Below are 17,530 nucleotides of genomic sequence, written 5' to 3' on the forward strand. Positions count from 1 at the left end.
TCTGGACTGAGCACCCAGGAGCAAGTTATCTTAACTTTTTCTCCATATTAATTTTACCTTATATAGGTAAGTGGAAGGAAGCTAAACAGTTTAATGTGTTTGATTTTGAATAACTTAGATGTTTTATGATCTCATTTTTTATTTCACATGATTGAATGAGCAGCAATAATATGTTAGGTATTTTCTAAAATACAAATGTAACCAAGATATGTTAATACTCTTGGCATTAATTTAAATTGCTTTAAAAATATGATACAGCTTTTCATGCTATTTATAGTAAACTGTTAGAAATATGTAAACAAGGAAGGTACCGTAGTCTTGATTCCTAATATGTATGCATCATTTAGTTGGGGTTATGTTTTAGAATTATAAACCAGAGTATATCTTATGATAAATATTAAAAGAATGCAATTAAGGCATATACCTTCCTTCCTTGTCTCATGCTGCGTTATTAAGGAAAGGGAAGCATTAGGTAATTCATCAAAATGACATAATAGCTAACATTTTGAGCTCTTATATGTCTGTTACTATTGTTAGCTCAATATGTATTAGCACACTTAATCTTTACGGTTACCCTGTGGTTACTAATAATATTACCTATTTTAGATATTTTTAGAGCTGAGTAGATTGTACTTCAGGAAGAGTTTTGTATATTCTCATTTCCTTTTTTTGTGTGTTGAGAAATCAATATTTTATTTATTTATTTTTTTATTGGCGTATAGTTGCTTTACAGTGTAGTGTTAGTTTCTGCTGTACATCAAAGTGAATCAGTTATATGTATATATATATCCCCTCTTTTTTAGATTTCCTTCCCATTTAGGTTACCACAGAGCACTGAGTAGAGTTCCCTGTGCTATACAGTAGGTTCTCTTTAGTTATCTGTTTTACACATAGTAGTGTACATATGCCAATCCCAGTCTCCCAATTCATTCCTCCCCTTCCCCCCTTGGTATCCATAAGTTTGTTCTTTACATCTGTGTCTCTTTTCTGCTTTGCAAATAAGTTCATCTGTACGATTTTTCTAGATTCCACATATAAGCGATATTATACGATATTTGTTTTTCTCTTTCTGACTTCACTCTGTATGACAGTCTCTGGGTCTATCCACGTCTCTGCAAATGGCACTATTTTGTTCCTTTTTATAGCCGAGTAATATTCCGTTGTATATATGTACCACATCTTCTTTATCCATTCCTCTGTTGATGGACATTTAGGTTGCTTCCGGTCCTGGCTGTTGTAAATAGTGCTGCAATGAACATTGGGGTGCATGTGTCTTTTTGAATTATGGTTTTCTCCAGGTATATGCCCAGGTCTGGGATTGCTGGGTCATATGGTAGTTCTATTTTTAGTTTTTTGAGGAGCCTCCATAATGTTTTTCATAGTGGCTGTATCAATTTACATTCCCACCAACAGTGTAGGAGGAAATCCTCTCCAGCATTCATGTTTTGTAGGCTTTTTGACGATGGCCATTCTGACCAGTGTGAGGTGATACTTCATTGTTGTTTTGATCTCCATTTCTCTAATAATTAGTGATGTTGAGCATCTTTTCATGTCCCTCTTGGCCATCTGTATGTCTTCTTTGGAGAAGTGTCTTCCACCCAGTTTTGGATTGAGTTGTTTGGTTTTTTTTGATACTGAGCTGCATGAGGTGTTTGTATATTTTGGAGATTAGTCCCTTGTCCTTTGCTTCATTTGCAAATATTTTCTCCCATTTTGAGGGTTGTCTTTTCATCTTGCTTAGGGTTTCCTTTGCTGTGCAAAAGCTTTTAAGTTAATTAGGTCTCATTTGTTTATTTTTGTTTTTATTTTCATTACTCTAGGAGGTGGGTCAAAAAAGGTCTTGCTGCGATTTATGTCAAAGAGTGTTCTGCTTATGTTTTCCTCTAAGAGTTTTATAGAGTTTGGCCTTATATTTAGGTCTTTAATCCATTTTGAGTTTATTTTTGTGTGTGGTGTTAGGGAGTGTTCTAATTTCATTCTTTTACATGTAGCTGTCTAGTTTTCCCAGCACCACTTACTGAAGAGACTGTCTTCTCCATTGTATATTCTTGCCTCCTTTGTCACAGATCAGCTGACCATAGGTGCTTGGGCTCATTTGCTTTCTTAATAGGCCTGACAGCTTCCCAGCTGGCAAGGCAGCCATGGAGAGTCAGTAGAGGCAGAAGTATCTGACAATGATTAGGGGCTAAATGCCACCCTTCCCAGGTACTTCTTAGTGATCAGAGCCAAGGCAAAAGAATATAGGGTGGTTTTTGTGTAAGGATGTGAATTAAATTACTGATGGGTAAGGCCTCATTTGTCGAGCCAGTCCATCTGGTTTTGAATTGCTATATTCTGCTACTTACTGTTAAAATTTGTACAACCTAAATTTTTGTAACTATAAAATAGGGATAGCAATAATATCTACTTCATAGAATTGTGAGGATTTATTAAGTTAGTACATGGAAAGTGTGTCTGGCATTTGATAAATAATATCAAATGCTATTTCTTGTCATTATTATTAACAGCATTAACTGCCTCAACTGGCACTTAATATCTTTTAGTAACCAGGGGTGGGGCCTTCCATCCATGTTAGGGTCCCAGTCAGTTCATGCTACAGTGTAGGTGTTATTTTAAAGACAGATACCTCTTATGGACATCTTGTGTGATGTAAAAGGTTTTTTTCAATGAATATGACCCAATGCCAACACTTTTTTCACTTTTACTTTCAAGTTTCCCATAATTTTCATACGTGTATTATTTTTCAAACAATACTCCTGATACTGATGTTATTATTACATGATTTCCTGAGTGGAAGGATTGGGGGAGAGATTTCTAGAAAATGGGAAATTTAATAATTTCAAACAAGTTACATATACATATTTTCAGAGGAATCCTAAAATTCCAAATAATATAAATTTAGCAGTTATTTGTACAGCATAGACAATTTCTTTATATTAACATTTTCTTAGTTGCAGTGAACTATAATTTTCACTACATAATGTTTTGATATCTCAAATCCTTTGGGAAGTAAATCCTATAAATATTCAAGTTAATATTAGGGCAATATTAAAATTAATAATCTAGAATATACACACACACACACACAAAGCAGAAGCAGTCTTCTAGGTACAGGGATGGAAAGCCTGCTAGGAGTCAAAACTTAATGGAAAATTCTTTTCATTCCAAATTCTGACTATGTATATATATTTTTTCCTTTAAATGCTTGTCATGTTATTTTATTTAAAGAAATTTTACAAAAACATAGCTCTTCCGTTTTTACAAAAGAGCTTTATTGACATGTAACTTAAAAGTGATAAAATTCACTTGTTTTAAGTGTACAATTCAATAATTCTTACTAAATTTATGGTAGTATACAACCATCACCACAGTCTGATTTCAGAAGATTTCTATCAAAAGAAATGTATTGCTCATTTGTAGTCACTCCTCCTTCCCATCCCCACCACCACGAAGCCACTGATCTACTTTTTGTATCTTATAGATTTGCCTTTTCTGCCATTAGTGTCTTTTGTGTCTGGCTTCTTTACTTAACGTGCTGTTTCTGAGTTTCACTCCTGTTGTAGCATGTGTGAGTACTCCATTCCTTTTTATTGCTGAGTAGAATCCCATTGTATAGGTGTACCAGATTTTGTTTATTCACAGTTGATGGACATTTGGATTGTTTCCACTTTTTGACTATTATGACTGGTGCAGGTATAAAGATTCATGTACATATCTTCATATGGACATACATTTTCATTTATCTTGGGATAATAACTAGGAGTGGAATTACCAGGTCATAACTGCCAAACTGTTTTCCAAAGTGACTGCTTCATTTTACATTCCCACAAGCATTATATGAGGATTTTAGTTTCTCCACATCCTTGCCCAAACCTGTTACTGTCTGTCTTTTTTTTTTTTTTTGGCCGTGCCATGCGGCATGTGGGATCTTAATTCCCTGAATGGGATCGAACCTGTGCTCCCAGCAGTGGGAGTGTGGAGTCTTATCCACTGGACCTCCAGGGAAGTCCCATGTCTTTTTTAATTATAGACATTTTAGTGGTTGTGAAGTGCCATCTCTTGGTGGTTTAATTTACATAGTCATTTCTTTTAATTGATTATTTTGGTATTATAATTTTAATCTACAGTTTGATACAGTAAAACATCTATGGAATTATCCTATTCATGTGTTCCTTTGGTTTTACTAGACTGATGAAACCCTGTTCAGGGAATTTACAAGGTTGGCAGAACCTTTAAACCTGAAACAAGTTGTGTTTAGGGGGTAAATCATGCCCCATACCTCTTATAAAGTAGTAAAGTAGTTAAACAATTCAGTTGAGAAGATATTTTAAATATATACATTTATGTTTCTTTTTTTTTCTTTTCCTCATGCTACGTGAAGTGTGTTGGTGTGGGATCTTTTCTCTTCCAGGTTTGCGTTAAGACTTACATGCAAAGAAAGCAATAAAATTGGACTTTTAAAAAGTACAATCATGAATACAAAGGAAAAGTGATAGCTATTCTTGGGAATGTGATTGATTAGAAACAAATCTTGGGACTTCCCTGGTGGTCCAGTGGGTAAGACTCCACGCTCCCAGTGCAGGGGGCCCGGGTTTGATCCCTGGTCGGGGAACTAGATCCTGTGTGCGTGCCGCAACTAAGAGCCCGCATGCCACAACTAAGAAGTCCATATTCCGCAACTAAGATTCCACATGCCACAACTGGGACCCGGCGGGGCCAAAATAAATAAATTGATAATAATAAATATATAAGTGGAATGAATGAATAAGTAAATATTAGAAAACCCAAATCTTGGCAAGTCAAAGAATGGATATATCTGAAATAGGTGGTATGTTTACTTAATTCTTATCTAAACAAGTAATTTGAAATGGGTTTTGCTACTAAGAGATAGTAGTTTCCACAGATTGCTATTATTTTGAGAAAAGAAAATCAAGATTTATCTTGGAAGGTAGCACTGTGTAATGGAACGCCAGCCTATGGGTATCTGTATCTGTAAATGAGATCCAAACTCTGTATCTTAAAAGCTGTCTGACATGGGCAAGTTATTTCAACCTCTGTGAGACTCAATTGCTTCATCTTCAAAATGGGGGTAAAAATGTTGACTTAAAAAATTTTTTTTTTATTGAAGTATAGTTGATTTACAATGTTGTGTGAATTTCTGTTGTACAGTGAAGTGATTCAGTTATATATATATTCTTTTTATATTCTTTTCCATTATGGTTTATCACAGGATATTGAACATAGTTTCCTGTGATATACAGTAGGTCCTTGTTGCTTATCCATTTTAAATGTCATAGTTTGCATCTACTAACCCCAAACTCCCAGTCCATCCCTCCCTCATCCCCCCTCCCCATTGGTAACCATAAGTCTGAATGTTTTTTGAGAAAGTTCTCACACAGAGTCTGAGAGTTTTAAAAATAAACATTCCCTTTCACTTTGACACAATTTTAATTTGTACCACATACAGATATTCTTGAGTCTTAATAACTTGAAAATCAACCAGGGGAAAAAAACAAAAAGCAGGGCCCTTGTGGTAAGACATGCTATGTTTGAGTCTGGTTCTTTGATTTGCTGTCTTATGACTTTGGGCAAATTATTGAACTTTTCTATGTCTGTTTAATTTTCTTTAAAAAATGAGGATTAAATGATATTGTATAAGTAAAATGATTGGCCCAAGCCTTCCTGTTTCATGGTTGTTGAACTAGTTGAATAATAATAGCAGGTGACATTCATTGAATGCTTACTATGTGCTACATACTGTCCTAAGTATGTTACCTGCATTTAATTATCACAACAACCTTATGAAATAGGCATTACTGCCATTATCCTGAATTTGTAACTGAGGAAACTAAGATTCAAAGAAGTCTAGTGGTTTCCCCACAGTCACATAGAGAATGCGTGATGGAGCCAGAATTTAAACCCAGTTGGAATAGGCTACAGAATCTGCACTCCCTTAACAGAGTGATTCTGCTCCTAACGTGATATCCAAATCTGGCCTATTTCTTCTGCCACTTTTCTTTCCCTTTGCTGTGGGCTCTCAGATGGTTGTGGGTGGTGGCATTAAATATGTCCTGTGTGTCTTGTCTCCTGCTTGGACTGTAATCCATGACAGAGCAACAACTGCTCAATAAGTGGAGCAGCAGTTACGCAGTTACTGTTTATTCATACAACTCTCATTTTAGCTTAAATGTATTTGCTTAGTCTATTGGAAGTCTTGTACGTATCCTGACTAGCTTGGTTTTGGTCATTGTTATTTAAGTAAGTTAATTTTTATAAATGCGTGTTTGGCTAGGAGAATTATGATCTGTGTTGTTGCTGAATGCCTTGTCTTGGACGAGGTGAGAAGATGAAGTTTTTTTTGGGGGGAGGAAGTTTTTTTCCTTAAGCTTGATGTATAAAATATGTGCAACACTGTTAGTGGTAAAGTGAAGACAAAGTAGAATTTATATTTGGCCTTTCACTGTATTTTGATGATTTAGAAGCTAAAGAAATGAGTCCTTATTTTTTTTAAATTAAGCTGTTTAAGTAATGAGTAGTTTTTAAAAAGTATTTTAAATAGTTTAATAATTTCTTTAAACTATTTAATAATTTCCATTCTAATTGTTGAAATAACATTTATTGAAAAATTCTAATAATTATTAATTGCGTAATGTTAAATTTTATAGTTTTGGCTGTAAAAGCTTTAACACCTGGGAATTAATGTTATAGGATTGTTAAATAGAACTCTAGTATTCACCCTGAGTAATGTGTTTTTGACCCTCTGATTGATAAAGTAAGGCATATTTGAATTATTTTCCTATGATTAATAATAGCAACTAATAATCTTTTTTTCCTCACTAGCAGGATCTTCTCACAATTCATGATGCAAGTTTAGGTTAAGTAGAAAAGTAGCAGTTAAATTATCTTTGCCAAGATGACTTCTTGGGGAAAGTTTTTAATTGGACAGTACCTTGATTAATAAATTCACTGAGAACACACTGCCATATACTAGCAAGTTGGAAAATAAACAATCTTCATAAATTATGCAGAGTGGTGTTGGTTTGCATTAACAGCAATGTTCTCGTTAAAGTTAGGCCAGGAAAAAACACCACTGTGTTCTGCTTCTACTTTTCACTACACACGTAAACTGTGCCAACAGCAGACAGCCAAGACCTGGGAAGGAAAGACAAACCAGGACTATGTTGGGCCCCTCAGAATTTCTAGAAACTTCTCTGTTGTATTAATTTTATTCACCTCTATTAGTCATCCATCTCTGTTTCTCCTGTTCACCTCACATTGGAATGGAAAGAGAATTTGACTGGCTCAGTTTGAGTCAGCTGTCTAGCCTGGGATCACTGTGGAGGAGGGGGTGCGTATAGGATCAAATTACACAGGTATGGTCCTTTAAAGTCCTCCTCACAGTATAGCAGGACTTCATTCCTTTATTCTTAGTGATTTAATGATTTTTCTTAAGTATAAATGAGAGGTGTTAAATCAACTATATACTTGCTTTTTAATCTTTAGGTTACAGATTACAGCTGCTAATTAAAGATGGGGGCTTGACACTTGGGGCCTGTTGAGGACCCCTGATATTACACTGTATCACTAGCTTTAAGGGTTAATCTTTTTAATCTCTTGAGGACTAAAAGGGAATACCAAGAGAGCATTCAGGAGAGGTAGTCCATGGCTGCTTCCTTCTGCCATATGGCTAGCCCCTACTGGTTGCTACAGAGGCCAAAGAGCTGATGAGGGCCTTCTCTCCTTGGCTTCTTCCAGAACTTGGAGTTCTCCCAGTTCTACCACAGAGCTGTTTGCCAGGTTCCCTTCCTTCCATTCCCTCCCTTTCCTGTGTGAATCAGTTGAATTCATTCATCACCGCCTAATGCAACTTGAGTTACCCGTCTGCCGCAAGAGTCCTGTATGAAATGTTGTTGTTTTCTTGGGCACTTCAAATATTTTAGCATTTTGCCTCTTTAACTCATTTTTTCCCTTGATATTCTAGGACGTAGGTATCTATCTGCCCTTTTATAGTACTAGAATTTCTGACAGTTTTGTTATTAAAATTTCTGTTATATAACTCATAGGAAAAGCCTTATTTATTTTTATAATGAGACAAATTGACTTTGAGAAGTGGCAGTTGCTTTCGTAATGACTTGCCCCCTCTATCACAGTACTTTTCCATGAGAAAATGTATTCAAAACTACCTAGCCCAGTACCTAATATGTGATGCTACTCAGGTGATATTAGCTTCCATTTCCTCTTGATTTTTTTAATGATGTTTCAATCATAGTTTAAAAGTAATACATGTCTATAATACGAAAAGTGGAAAATGCAGGTGAGTATAATAAAGTCACACAATTACCCTACTGTTAACATTGTGAATTTTTTCCAACAAAATTAGGATTATATTGTATTTAGGTTTTTATTTACTGTTTTCATGTAAAGGTACTTTCCCATGTCACTAAATACCCTTTTAAAACATAATTTTACAGAGTATAATATTGTTATATAAATATGCCATAATTTATTTATTAAACACTTCTCCTATTTACATATAGCGTTCATGTCATTGAACTAATAATCTCTTCTTTAATAGCTTTATAGATAGAGATTTTTGAGTAAACAGAGAGGAACATTTTCAGGCTTTTGAGACATCAGTCCTTATATATGTAACCAGTCTCCCATCTCCGCTGCCATACCATCCCATTCAAGCTCTTTATTCTAGACCTTCTTTGTCTTTCTTGGGCTCTGACACCCCACATGAGCATATCCTCCAAGTGGATGACCTCCTCGCCCTGCTGCTCTGGGTCACTCCCGCATGTGGTCACCCTACTTACCCTGCTTAGGCTGTGATTCCCCTAACCCCACAAGGTGCCCCTCTACACTCCACTTTGGCTGATACCCTGCCCTTGTCACCCCTATGTGTCAGACTCTCTGACACCCTGCTTTGGGTCCCCCATGACTCTGCCCCCTCTAATGGCTGTAGTACTGAATTGTTCAGGAGAAGCAGGGAGAGAGAAAGGAAGCTGTACGGTTTGAAGACATACTGAAGGGCCTTGCCAAGTGCATAGCATCATGCTTGGCATATTGTAGGTATTTGGTGGCAGGGTGTGTGTGCGTGTGTGTTTGTGTATCTAATTCTTCCCCTCCTGATCCTGGACTGTTGAGCCTTGGTGGTGAAAGAGAAAATACAAACATAACTCAGCTGACTCCCAGCTGACTGCTTCTAATACCAACTCAGCTGCATTTGCTCTTCCTGGAATCCCTACTCTAAGTCACTCTAGTTGGTACTGTATTCTGTCTCCCCGAGTGATTGTTTCTTACCTTCTTTATTGTCACCCATCTCCCAAACTCCCCAGCTTCCATGTCTCAGCTAATGACTTTGCCTACTATTTAAATGAGATTAAGATTATTTGACATGAATATGTTTAACTACATAACGACTTCAAAATGTTTCAGTATTTTTAGCTCTCTTTACCTTCTTTCTTGAAACTCTTTCCTTGTTTGCTATTTATTATATATACTATATTGCTTTTATATACATAAATATATATAATGCTTTAATTATCATATATATTAATATAGTATATAGTCTCTTCCTACCTAATTTTTCTAAGTCTTCTTACCTAACTTTGATACTTCTCCCCTCCAGTTGCATCTTTATCCTTCTTAACATTTTGTTCTTATTACGTTATTCTATTTCCCTAGATTATCAAATTGACCACATAATATCAAAACACCTAGTTTATGCTGCTGAGTTCCAAATTTTTTACCTTCCCAACTCTCTGAACTCAGACATAATTCCTAGCTGTCTTAGAGCTCCAACAGCTTTTCTCAAACCTGTTTTTTTATTCCATGTCATGGTTAATGATCCCCATGAAGCTCCAGGTACTTAAGCCAGAAATGGTCATCTTTATCTCTTTCCCATGTCCCCATACCCAGTAAGTTTCCTATTCTTGTACATTTTACCTTACAAATACTGCTCATTTTCAGACCAACTCTTGCTGATGTATAGTGCAATAGTCCTTATTTCATTCTGCTTTGAATTATAACTAACTGAATATTTTTTCTTTGGATTTACAATTTCTTAGAAGCAGATTCTACCATGATCATCTGTCTTTGTTGAATTAAAGAATACTCTTCTTTTTTTCTAAACTTGAATCAGTGTTTTACTATATCATTAACTGGCTTTCCTTAGGCAATAGGAACTTGGTCATGATTCATGATTTGATTATATGTATGTGGCCTGTAAAACACTCTTCTTAGGGTTAACGCAGGGAAGAGTGGTTTTAGATGATGCTTAGCCTGACACAATCTGTGGGAAGAGATTAAATGCCCTTAACTGTTATTACTTTTAATGAATGGAATCTTCGCTAATTAACAAGATTTTAGTATCTGAGGATGTGTTTTCAAACTTTGATGTTTTGATCCAAATGCCAGAGGCCAGCTAGATATATAGTATTTTAAAATGGATTGAATTCCAGAAATCTGTTTTCTTCCTTTAAAAATTATATTCTCCATCCAAAAAGATCTTAATCTTTAAAAAGTTTTTTTTATTTGCCTTCTACTTAAGCAGCTTTGCTTTTCTGTAGTAATACTTTTGGTTATGATATGATTCTGCTAATAATTGATAGCAGAAGAAATAAATGACAGTTGAAGCAAAGAGATTGCAAAGAAACCTCTTTGCTTATAATTATTCATATTTTTTCCATGACTTACACTTCTTTCCCCAGTTAGGATACAGGTATCCCTGGCTTTTTGAAAATTTGTTTCACACCACTTTGCTTTTACAAAAAGCCTACGTTGGTACCTGTTTTTGCTACCAGAAAAAAATCCAAAGAGGATTTTTGCTTTTATGAAAAAAGGTGAAAAGTGAAAATAGCCTTCAGCGTTTGTTTTGCAGTGAGTGAGCTGTTCAAGCGGCAGCATGCACCCCAAGCAGCAAGAGTGGCACCGTCAAGCTCCTTCCCTAGGAACTACATGAAGCATCCCAGCTGCCATATCTTTGAACTGTATCTTTGATCATCTGTGATTTATCTTGATGTATTTTGTGCATCTGTTAGCAAGATGTGTCTTAAGGTAACTGATGCTTCACTTTACGCCATTTTGGCCTACGAACAGTTTCATAGGAATGCTCTACTTTCAGATAGTGGGAGAAACTGTATTTTAACTTCGAATACTTACCCATTTTAGGTCCTTCCCTTCCCCCAATAACTAGAATTATAGGGCAATATTTTAATTATTGGATTAGAAGGCTTCTATGGTTTGGCTTCTCATATGTTTTTTAGAGTTCTAAGAAAAGACTGATTCAGAAGAGCTAAAGATTTGGTAAGATAAATTGGTAGTTGTTATACATTCAAAAGAGTTACTAGCTCTTGCCATGTCTTCAGACCATACTTTTTTTTTTTAATAAATATTTTTATTTTTGGCTGCATTGGGTCTTTGTTGCTGCACGCAGGCTTTCTCTAGTTGCGGTGAGCAGGGGATACTCTTTGTTGTGGTGCACGGGCTTCTCATAGCGGCGGCTTCTCTTGTTGCAGAGCGCGGGCTCTAGGCGCGCAGGCTTCAGTAGTTGTGGCATGCAGGCTCGGTAGTTGTGGCGCATGGGCTTAGTTGCTCCGTGGCATGTGGGATCTTCCCAGACCAGGGCTCGAACCCATGTCTCCTGCATTGGCAGGCAGATTCTTAACCACTGCGCCACCAGGGAAGCCCCAGACCATACATTTTGTCTGACATCATCATCATTCATAGTTTATATTGTGTAATGAAATGATTCAACTTCCTTATTTGATCCTCATCATTAAAGTTACCTGAGTGTCTATTATAGGAATGTTTGCGTGTGTGTGTGTGTGCGCGTGTGTAATGGAGAATCAGAAACATTGGACAATATGTTGATTAAAATAGGACATTGTGGGGCTTCCCTGGTGGTGCAGTGGTTGAGAGTCCGCCTGCCGATGCAGGGGATGCGGGTTCATGCCCAATCCGGGAAGATGCTGCATGCTGCGGAGCGGCTGGGCCCTTGAGCCATGGCCGCTGAGCCTGTGTGTCCGGAGCCTGTGCTCCGCAACGGGAGAGGCCGCAATAGTGAGAGGCCCGCGTACCGCAAAAAAAAAAAAAAAATAGGACATTATGTAAAAGCGAGAGAATAGGATAGGAAAGCTATTCAAGATACGTAGTAGGTTAGAAACAAGACTTTACATAGGAGCAGTTATAAGGACTCAGATATTCCTAGGCATTCAACAGCCAAATTTGTTTGAGAGGCAGTAGTTATGAGCAAAAAACAGTGAAAACCTGTTTGACATTCAAAGCGTTGAGAGCTTTACTTTGAAATTAAAAGTTTAAAAAAGTCAACCTCAATGTACATCGACAGATGAATGGATAAAGAAGATGTGGTGTATATTTACACAATGGGGTATTACTCAGCCATAAAAAAAGAATGAAATAATGCCATTTGCAGCAACATGGGTGGACCTAGAGATTATCATATTAAATGAAGTCAGACAAAGACAAATATCATACGATATCACTTATATGTAGAATCTAAAACGATACAAATGAACTTATTTATAAAACAGAAATAGACTCACTGACATAGAAAATAAATGGTTACCAAAGGGGAAGGGGGGGGTGGGATAAATTAGGAGGTTGGGATTAACATATACACACTCTATATAAAGTAGACACACAGCAGGGACCTACTGTATAGCACAGGGAACTATATTCAATATCTTGTAATAACATAATGGAAAAGAATCTTAAAAAGAATATATGTGTGTGTGTATGTATGTGTGTATATATGTGTGTGTATAATATATATGTGTGTATATGTATGTGTGTATGTGTGTATGTATGTGTGTATATGTGTGTATAATATGTGTGTGTATAATATATATGCGTGTATAAATAACTGAATCACTTTTCTGTATACCTGAATCTAACACATCATTGTAAGTTAACCATACTTCAATTAAAAAATGGTTATAAAAATAAATTTTAAAAAGTTTTAAAAAGTCAAAAGAATTAGTTTCTACTACTTCTGGGAAGAGATTTTTCTGAAAACTAATCAGTAATCCTAATGATTTTAAATAGCCCTAATTGTTTCTTCAGAATGTTTTAGTAATATGAACAGAAGTACTGTATAATTTCAGCATGTCCACCATGACAACGTAATTTTTTTGATTATAGATATGTTTCATTGGTGATCTGTATTCTCAGATCTACTATTTTGTTCAGTAACTTTAATTTTGTTAGTTTGCTCAACCCCTCAGTCTCTGTTTCTTATCATACTTGTAGATAGATCATTGTGAGAGTGAAAAACCATATAGTTTAGTTGTCTGGGCAAATGAGATTTTGGGTGTTGACAGCTCTGGTTTCATTAATAAACTGTAAGTAATTCTAAAAACCTATTATATTGGTTATAATTAAGAAAAGGACACTTATCCTTACACCGCTATTTTTGCTTTCTTCTTGGTACCTTCTGCCCAGATATTTCTAGCTACACTTCTTTTTTTTTTTTTTTTTTTGCGGTACGCGGGCCTCTCACCGCTGTGGCCTCTCTCGTTGCGGAGCACAGGCTCCGGATGCGCAGGCTCAGTGGCCATGGCTCACGGGCCGAGCCGCTCTGCGGCATGTGGGATGTTCCCAGACCAGGGCACGAACCCGTGTTCCCTGCATCGGCAGGCGGACTCTCAACCACTGCGCCACCAGGGAAGCCCAGCCCTCTAACTACACTTTTGGTTCTACTTTAGTAGCACTGAATCTTTTCTCTCCCCATACTGGTACATAAAGAAATAATCTATAGCCATCCAACTCATCATTAGTGAGTATAAATGTTGTCATAAATTAATTTAAATATAGTTAACTTCATCAATTTAGAAATGAGGTAATTGAAGCCTGGAGCTGTTGAGATTTGCCAAGAAAGGAAAGAACTAACATTTACAGAGCACTGACTATATACCAGACACTATCATTTCATATTTCAGTTCTGTGAAGTATGTTCTGTTATCCCCATTTTACAGAATCTCAGAGGTCAAGAAACTTGCCCAAGACCATAAGACTATTCAGTTCTCTTGCACAGTCTAGGGTCTTTTCCACTTCTGTCAGCAAACATTAAGAGCTGTTCAACTAAGCCAATGGAGAAAACAAAGGATTAAGAAACCAACACACTAAATATAACAAAGGGTATTTTCTGATTGACAACTTTTATTTTTATAAAAAGACTCAAAGATAAAAATTAATTATCCTGGGTTGTACTGGTATTAAATCACTATTAAAATGTGGGACCATCACAGGTATAAAAGCAACATTACCTTTGCTTACGTTTGTGAGAATTAATAGCCTGCTTTTCAGAGTTTCTGAAATGAGATTCCAAAAAATGAAACTGAGCATGGAAATAGTAGGACAAATTAGGGCTTTAACATATAGTATTATGCATGTCTATTCATTAGTTAAAGAACTAAGTGTTTAAAATATGCATGCACATCTGGGCCTCAGTTTGCCCTGCTTATATTTATTCGTGAACTCTAAATCTCTTATTTAAGCACTTAATCTAATTAACTATTGGTAACTACCTTTTTGAAGCTACACCTTCTCTTTAGCCTCTTGACATCTGAACCACAGCTCTTCTGAATGTGATGACCTAAGTAGTAATCAGATCACCCAAGAGTAGCTTTTTAAATTGTTTTTCAGAGATACTTCTTTTCTAGGACCATAAGTGATACATGTTTCTCACTTCACCACCTAATTACCTGGGTTTTAATATTTGTATTCTTGATACCTTCATTTCGTTACAATTTTTTTTTCCCTTAGAAGTCAGAGCTGACTCCGGCAGACACCTAGACAAAGACAATCTTTTTCTCTACCTACCAGTTCTCTCCTCTCATCCCTCTCTCTCTCTCCATCCCTGACTGCCCCTCCCTCATTCCCCTCTCTTTGTCCCACCCCTCTTTTTCCCCTTCCCCATTTTGTTTGTCTCAGTATATAGAAAGGTACAAAATGAGAATGATGATAGGTGGAAGTAGATAATTCCTTGTAAAGTTAATATTCATTGACAGAAACATATTAATTTCTTAGATAACTAATTCAAATTACTTTGCAGTTCATCAGACCTGGGTTAGAATCCTGCTTTATAAAAATAGTATTTATCCATTGTAGGGAGAAAAAGTGATATAGGATCAGTGAATATAAAGCAGAAAGTAAAAGAGCTGTCCTCACTATTAATGGCTTTCATGTATCCTTCTAAAATGTCTGCTATCTATATTTACATACATACTTACTGTAGCATATTAGCTACATCCACTTGCCTTTTATAAGTAGGTCTTCAGTAGGTCGGAAGGCATCTATTTAGTTCAATTTTAATCCACTTGATATTACTAATTTATAGTATCTCAATTTCTTTTCTAATTTTTTTCTTAAAAAAATTTTTTTTTTACCACTTTCAGGACACTGGTCCCTCAGATATTTTCTGTTTGTATTTTTTTAAACCAATTTTAACATTTGCATCTTTTGGCTTCGATCTTAGAAGTGGAAGTAATTGAAGTGTTATGTTCAGAGTACTTAGAGCCTATGAAAAGAAAATTTAGAGTTATCCTTGCTGTCATTATGGGGAGTAGTGTAAGTGATCCATATAGAATTGCCAGACCTGTTGTTGAAGATACAGCATGAATCTGTAGAGGGCAGTGTTTGGTCTTCTGGGACCAGGTGAGAAAAGCTGACTGTAGATCAACTCTGGTTGGGTAACAGTACGCCTGAGGCTTAAGGTGTTCAGGGCATCTGTGGGAGTAATAACCAGAGCATTGATAAACTTTGCTTACTATAACCAGGCACCAGAAAATGAACTTTACTTTCTTAACATGTATAAAACAGTTCGCTGCACATCAAATGTAAATCAGGATTTCAGAGTCCTCTCTGGTATGCGGGCCTCTCACTGTTGTGGCCTCTCCCGTTGCGGAGCGCAGGCTCAGTGGCCATGGCTCATGGGCCCAGCCGCTCCGCAGCATGTGGGATCTTCCCGGACCGGGGCGCAAACCCGTGTCCCCTGCATTGGCAGGCGGACTCTCAACCACTGCGCCACCAGGGAAGCCCCAGAGTCCTCTCTTATAATACAATAGAAACAATGTTTTTCCCTCCTTGAAACACATTGTCACGTGAAGAATATGGTTGAAAATTCATACAACTTCTCATACATTACCTAGGTATTTCTATCTACCAACAAAACATTGTTTGCATATATATCCTTTTGTTCCCATAGAATGTTAGGCACTTTTCTAAACACCCAAACAGTGGAGGCATTTTGTGGGTCAGGAAAGAGCAGTTAGGAGGTAGCTAAAATTTGAAAGTGGCCAAAATATTACATAATATTTTTTCCCAATTAAAGAACATATTATCTGATTAAAATTCCTGTTCTGTTAGACAAATGTTACTACTGAGCTTCCTTTAATCTTTTGTATGACATTAAAAAAAAATGTAGTTATTTTCTTCCTGATTTTTCACAGAAAACTATATTTGAACTTGGCCTTGTTATTTAATTTTTTTGTAGAAGAAATACAAAAAAGAAACAGCTATCAAGTTTAGGTGATTTAGTCAAGTCTGCCAAGTATGTGTATGTCCGAAGTAGTATAGAACCTTTGGAAAACTTGTCAAGTTGTTTGTTTTTTAATTTTTTTTTTTAACACAGCCTGCAAATTATTCTTGATCCATGACCTTAAGTCTTGGGAAGATGGTTCTTCTCTTCAGTCTGTTTCACTTCTTTTCTTGCTCAGTTATGATTGACCATAAGATTATGTTTCTTTCAAGGGAAAAGCTTGACCCCAGCTGCAGATGTTCTAATCTTCTATCTTGCCAGATTTCAGAGTGGAAGAAAGTGAGGCTTTAGGTCAGAAAAGAGCCTTCCCTTCTGAATTCCTTCCCTGTCCCTTCTAGTATCCTGCCACCACTCTGATTTCATGATGCTGCTGAGGTACTACACACATATCCCAAGAAGCAATTTTCAGAGACAATTCAGTCTGAATTCATATGTGAGGGTAGTTTGTTAATGGCATATGCATCACTAAGCAGAACCCTGAACATCTCCTGAAGCACCTGTGTTTAGCTTTAAAGGCACCCTCACAGTTTTCTTCAGTAAAGAAGTCAATTTGCGTATGTAACTAAAGGGTCCATTCTGGTAGTATTTTAAAAACAAAAAAAGTCTGCTGCAAAGGAGAACTGATGTTTCCACTTTTTGAGACATTTAATTGCTTGTAATTGAAAATGACACTTACCTGGTTAAAAAAAAAATTAAGATCCCACAAGGTATTCTATTATAGTAAAAGTTGTCCTTCCTCTCACGCATCAAATCTTTGAAGAAAAGTTGATTAGCCAGTAAAACAAGCCATCATTTTCCTTTTTATATCCTTTTTATATCCTTTTTATAGGAATATTCCCCATCACCATTCTGCTGTTTGCAAGAACCTCAGCCTTCAAAAAACTTTTCTACTTCTAGTCACTGCTTCACTGCAAGGTTTATTAGACTTTCTGTACCTTTTAAAAAACCTGGAGCTCTTCAGTACCATGC

At 36.4% G+C, this 17,530-nt stretch overlaps 1 protein-coding gene and 1 long non-coding RNA gene across 7 annotated transcripts in view; one reads left to right on the forward strand and one right to left on the reverse strand.

Annotated features, from left to right (window-relative positions):
* PHTF2 (putative homeodomain transcription factor 2) overlaps nt 1–17,530 on the forward strand; it is a 112,823-nt gene that overhangs the window by 37,588 nt on the left and 57,705 nt on the right. The window contains exon 2 of one of the 6 annotated variants that reach the window (XM_073809594.1): nt 10,883–11,058. The exons of the other annotated variants lie outside the window; for them this stretch is intronic. Coding sequence (XP_073665695.1) covers nt 11,047–11,058 — 12 coding nt within the window. The 5' untranslated portion in view covers nt 10,883–11,046. The remainder of the gene's footprint in view (nt 1–10,882; nt 11,059–17,530) is intronic. 6 annotated transcript variants of the gene reach the window in all.
* The window catches only part of LOC141279516 (uncharacterized), a 34,420-nt gene that overhangs the window by 3,845 nt on the left and 13,045 nt on the right, over nt 1–17,530 (reverse strand). The window contains exon 2 of the long non-coding RNA XR_012333895.1: nt 15,620–15,750. This is a non-coding gene — a long non-coding RNA (uncharacterized lncRNA). The remainder of the gene's footprint in view (nt 1–15,619; nt 15,751–17,530) is intronic.

The sequence above is a fragment of the Tursiops truncatus genome, chromosome 9 (genome assembly GCF_011762595.2).
Source record: "Tursiops truncatus isolate mTurTru1 chromosome 9, mTurTru1.mat.Y, whole genome shotgun sequence".
In the NCBI taxonomy this organism is placed as follows: domain Eukaryota; kingdom Metazoa; phylum Chordata; class Mammalia; order Artiodactyla; family Delphinidae; genus Tursiops; species Tursiops truncatus.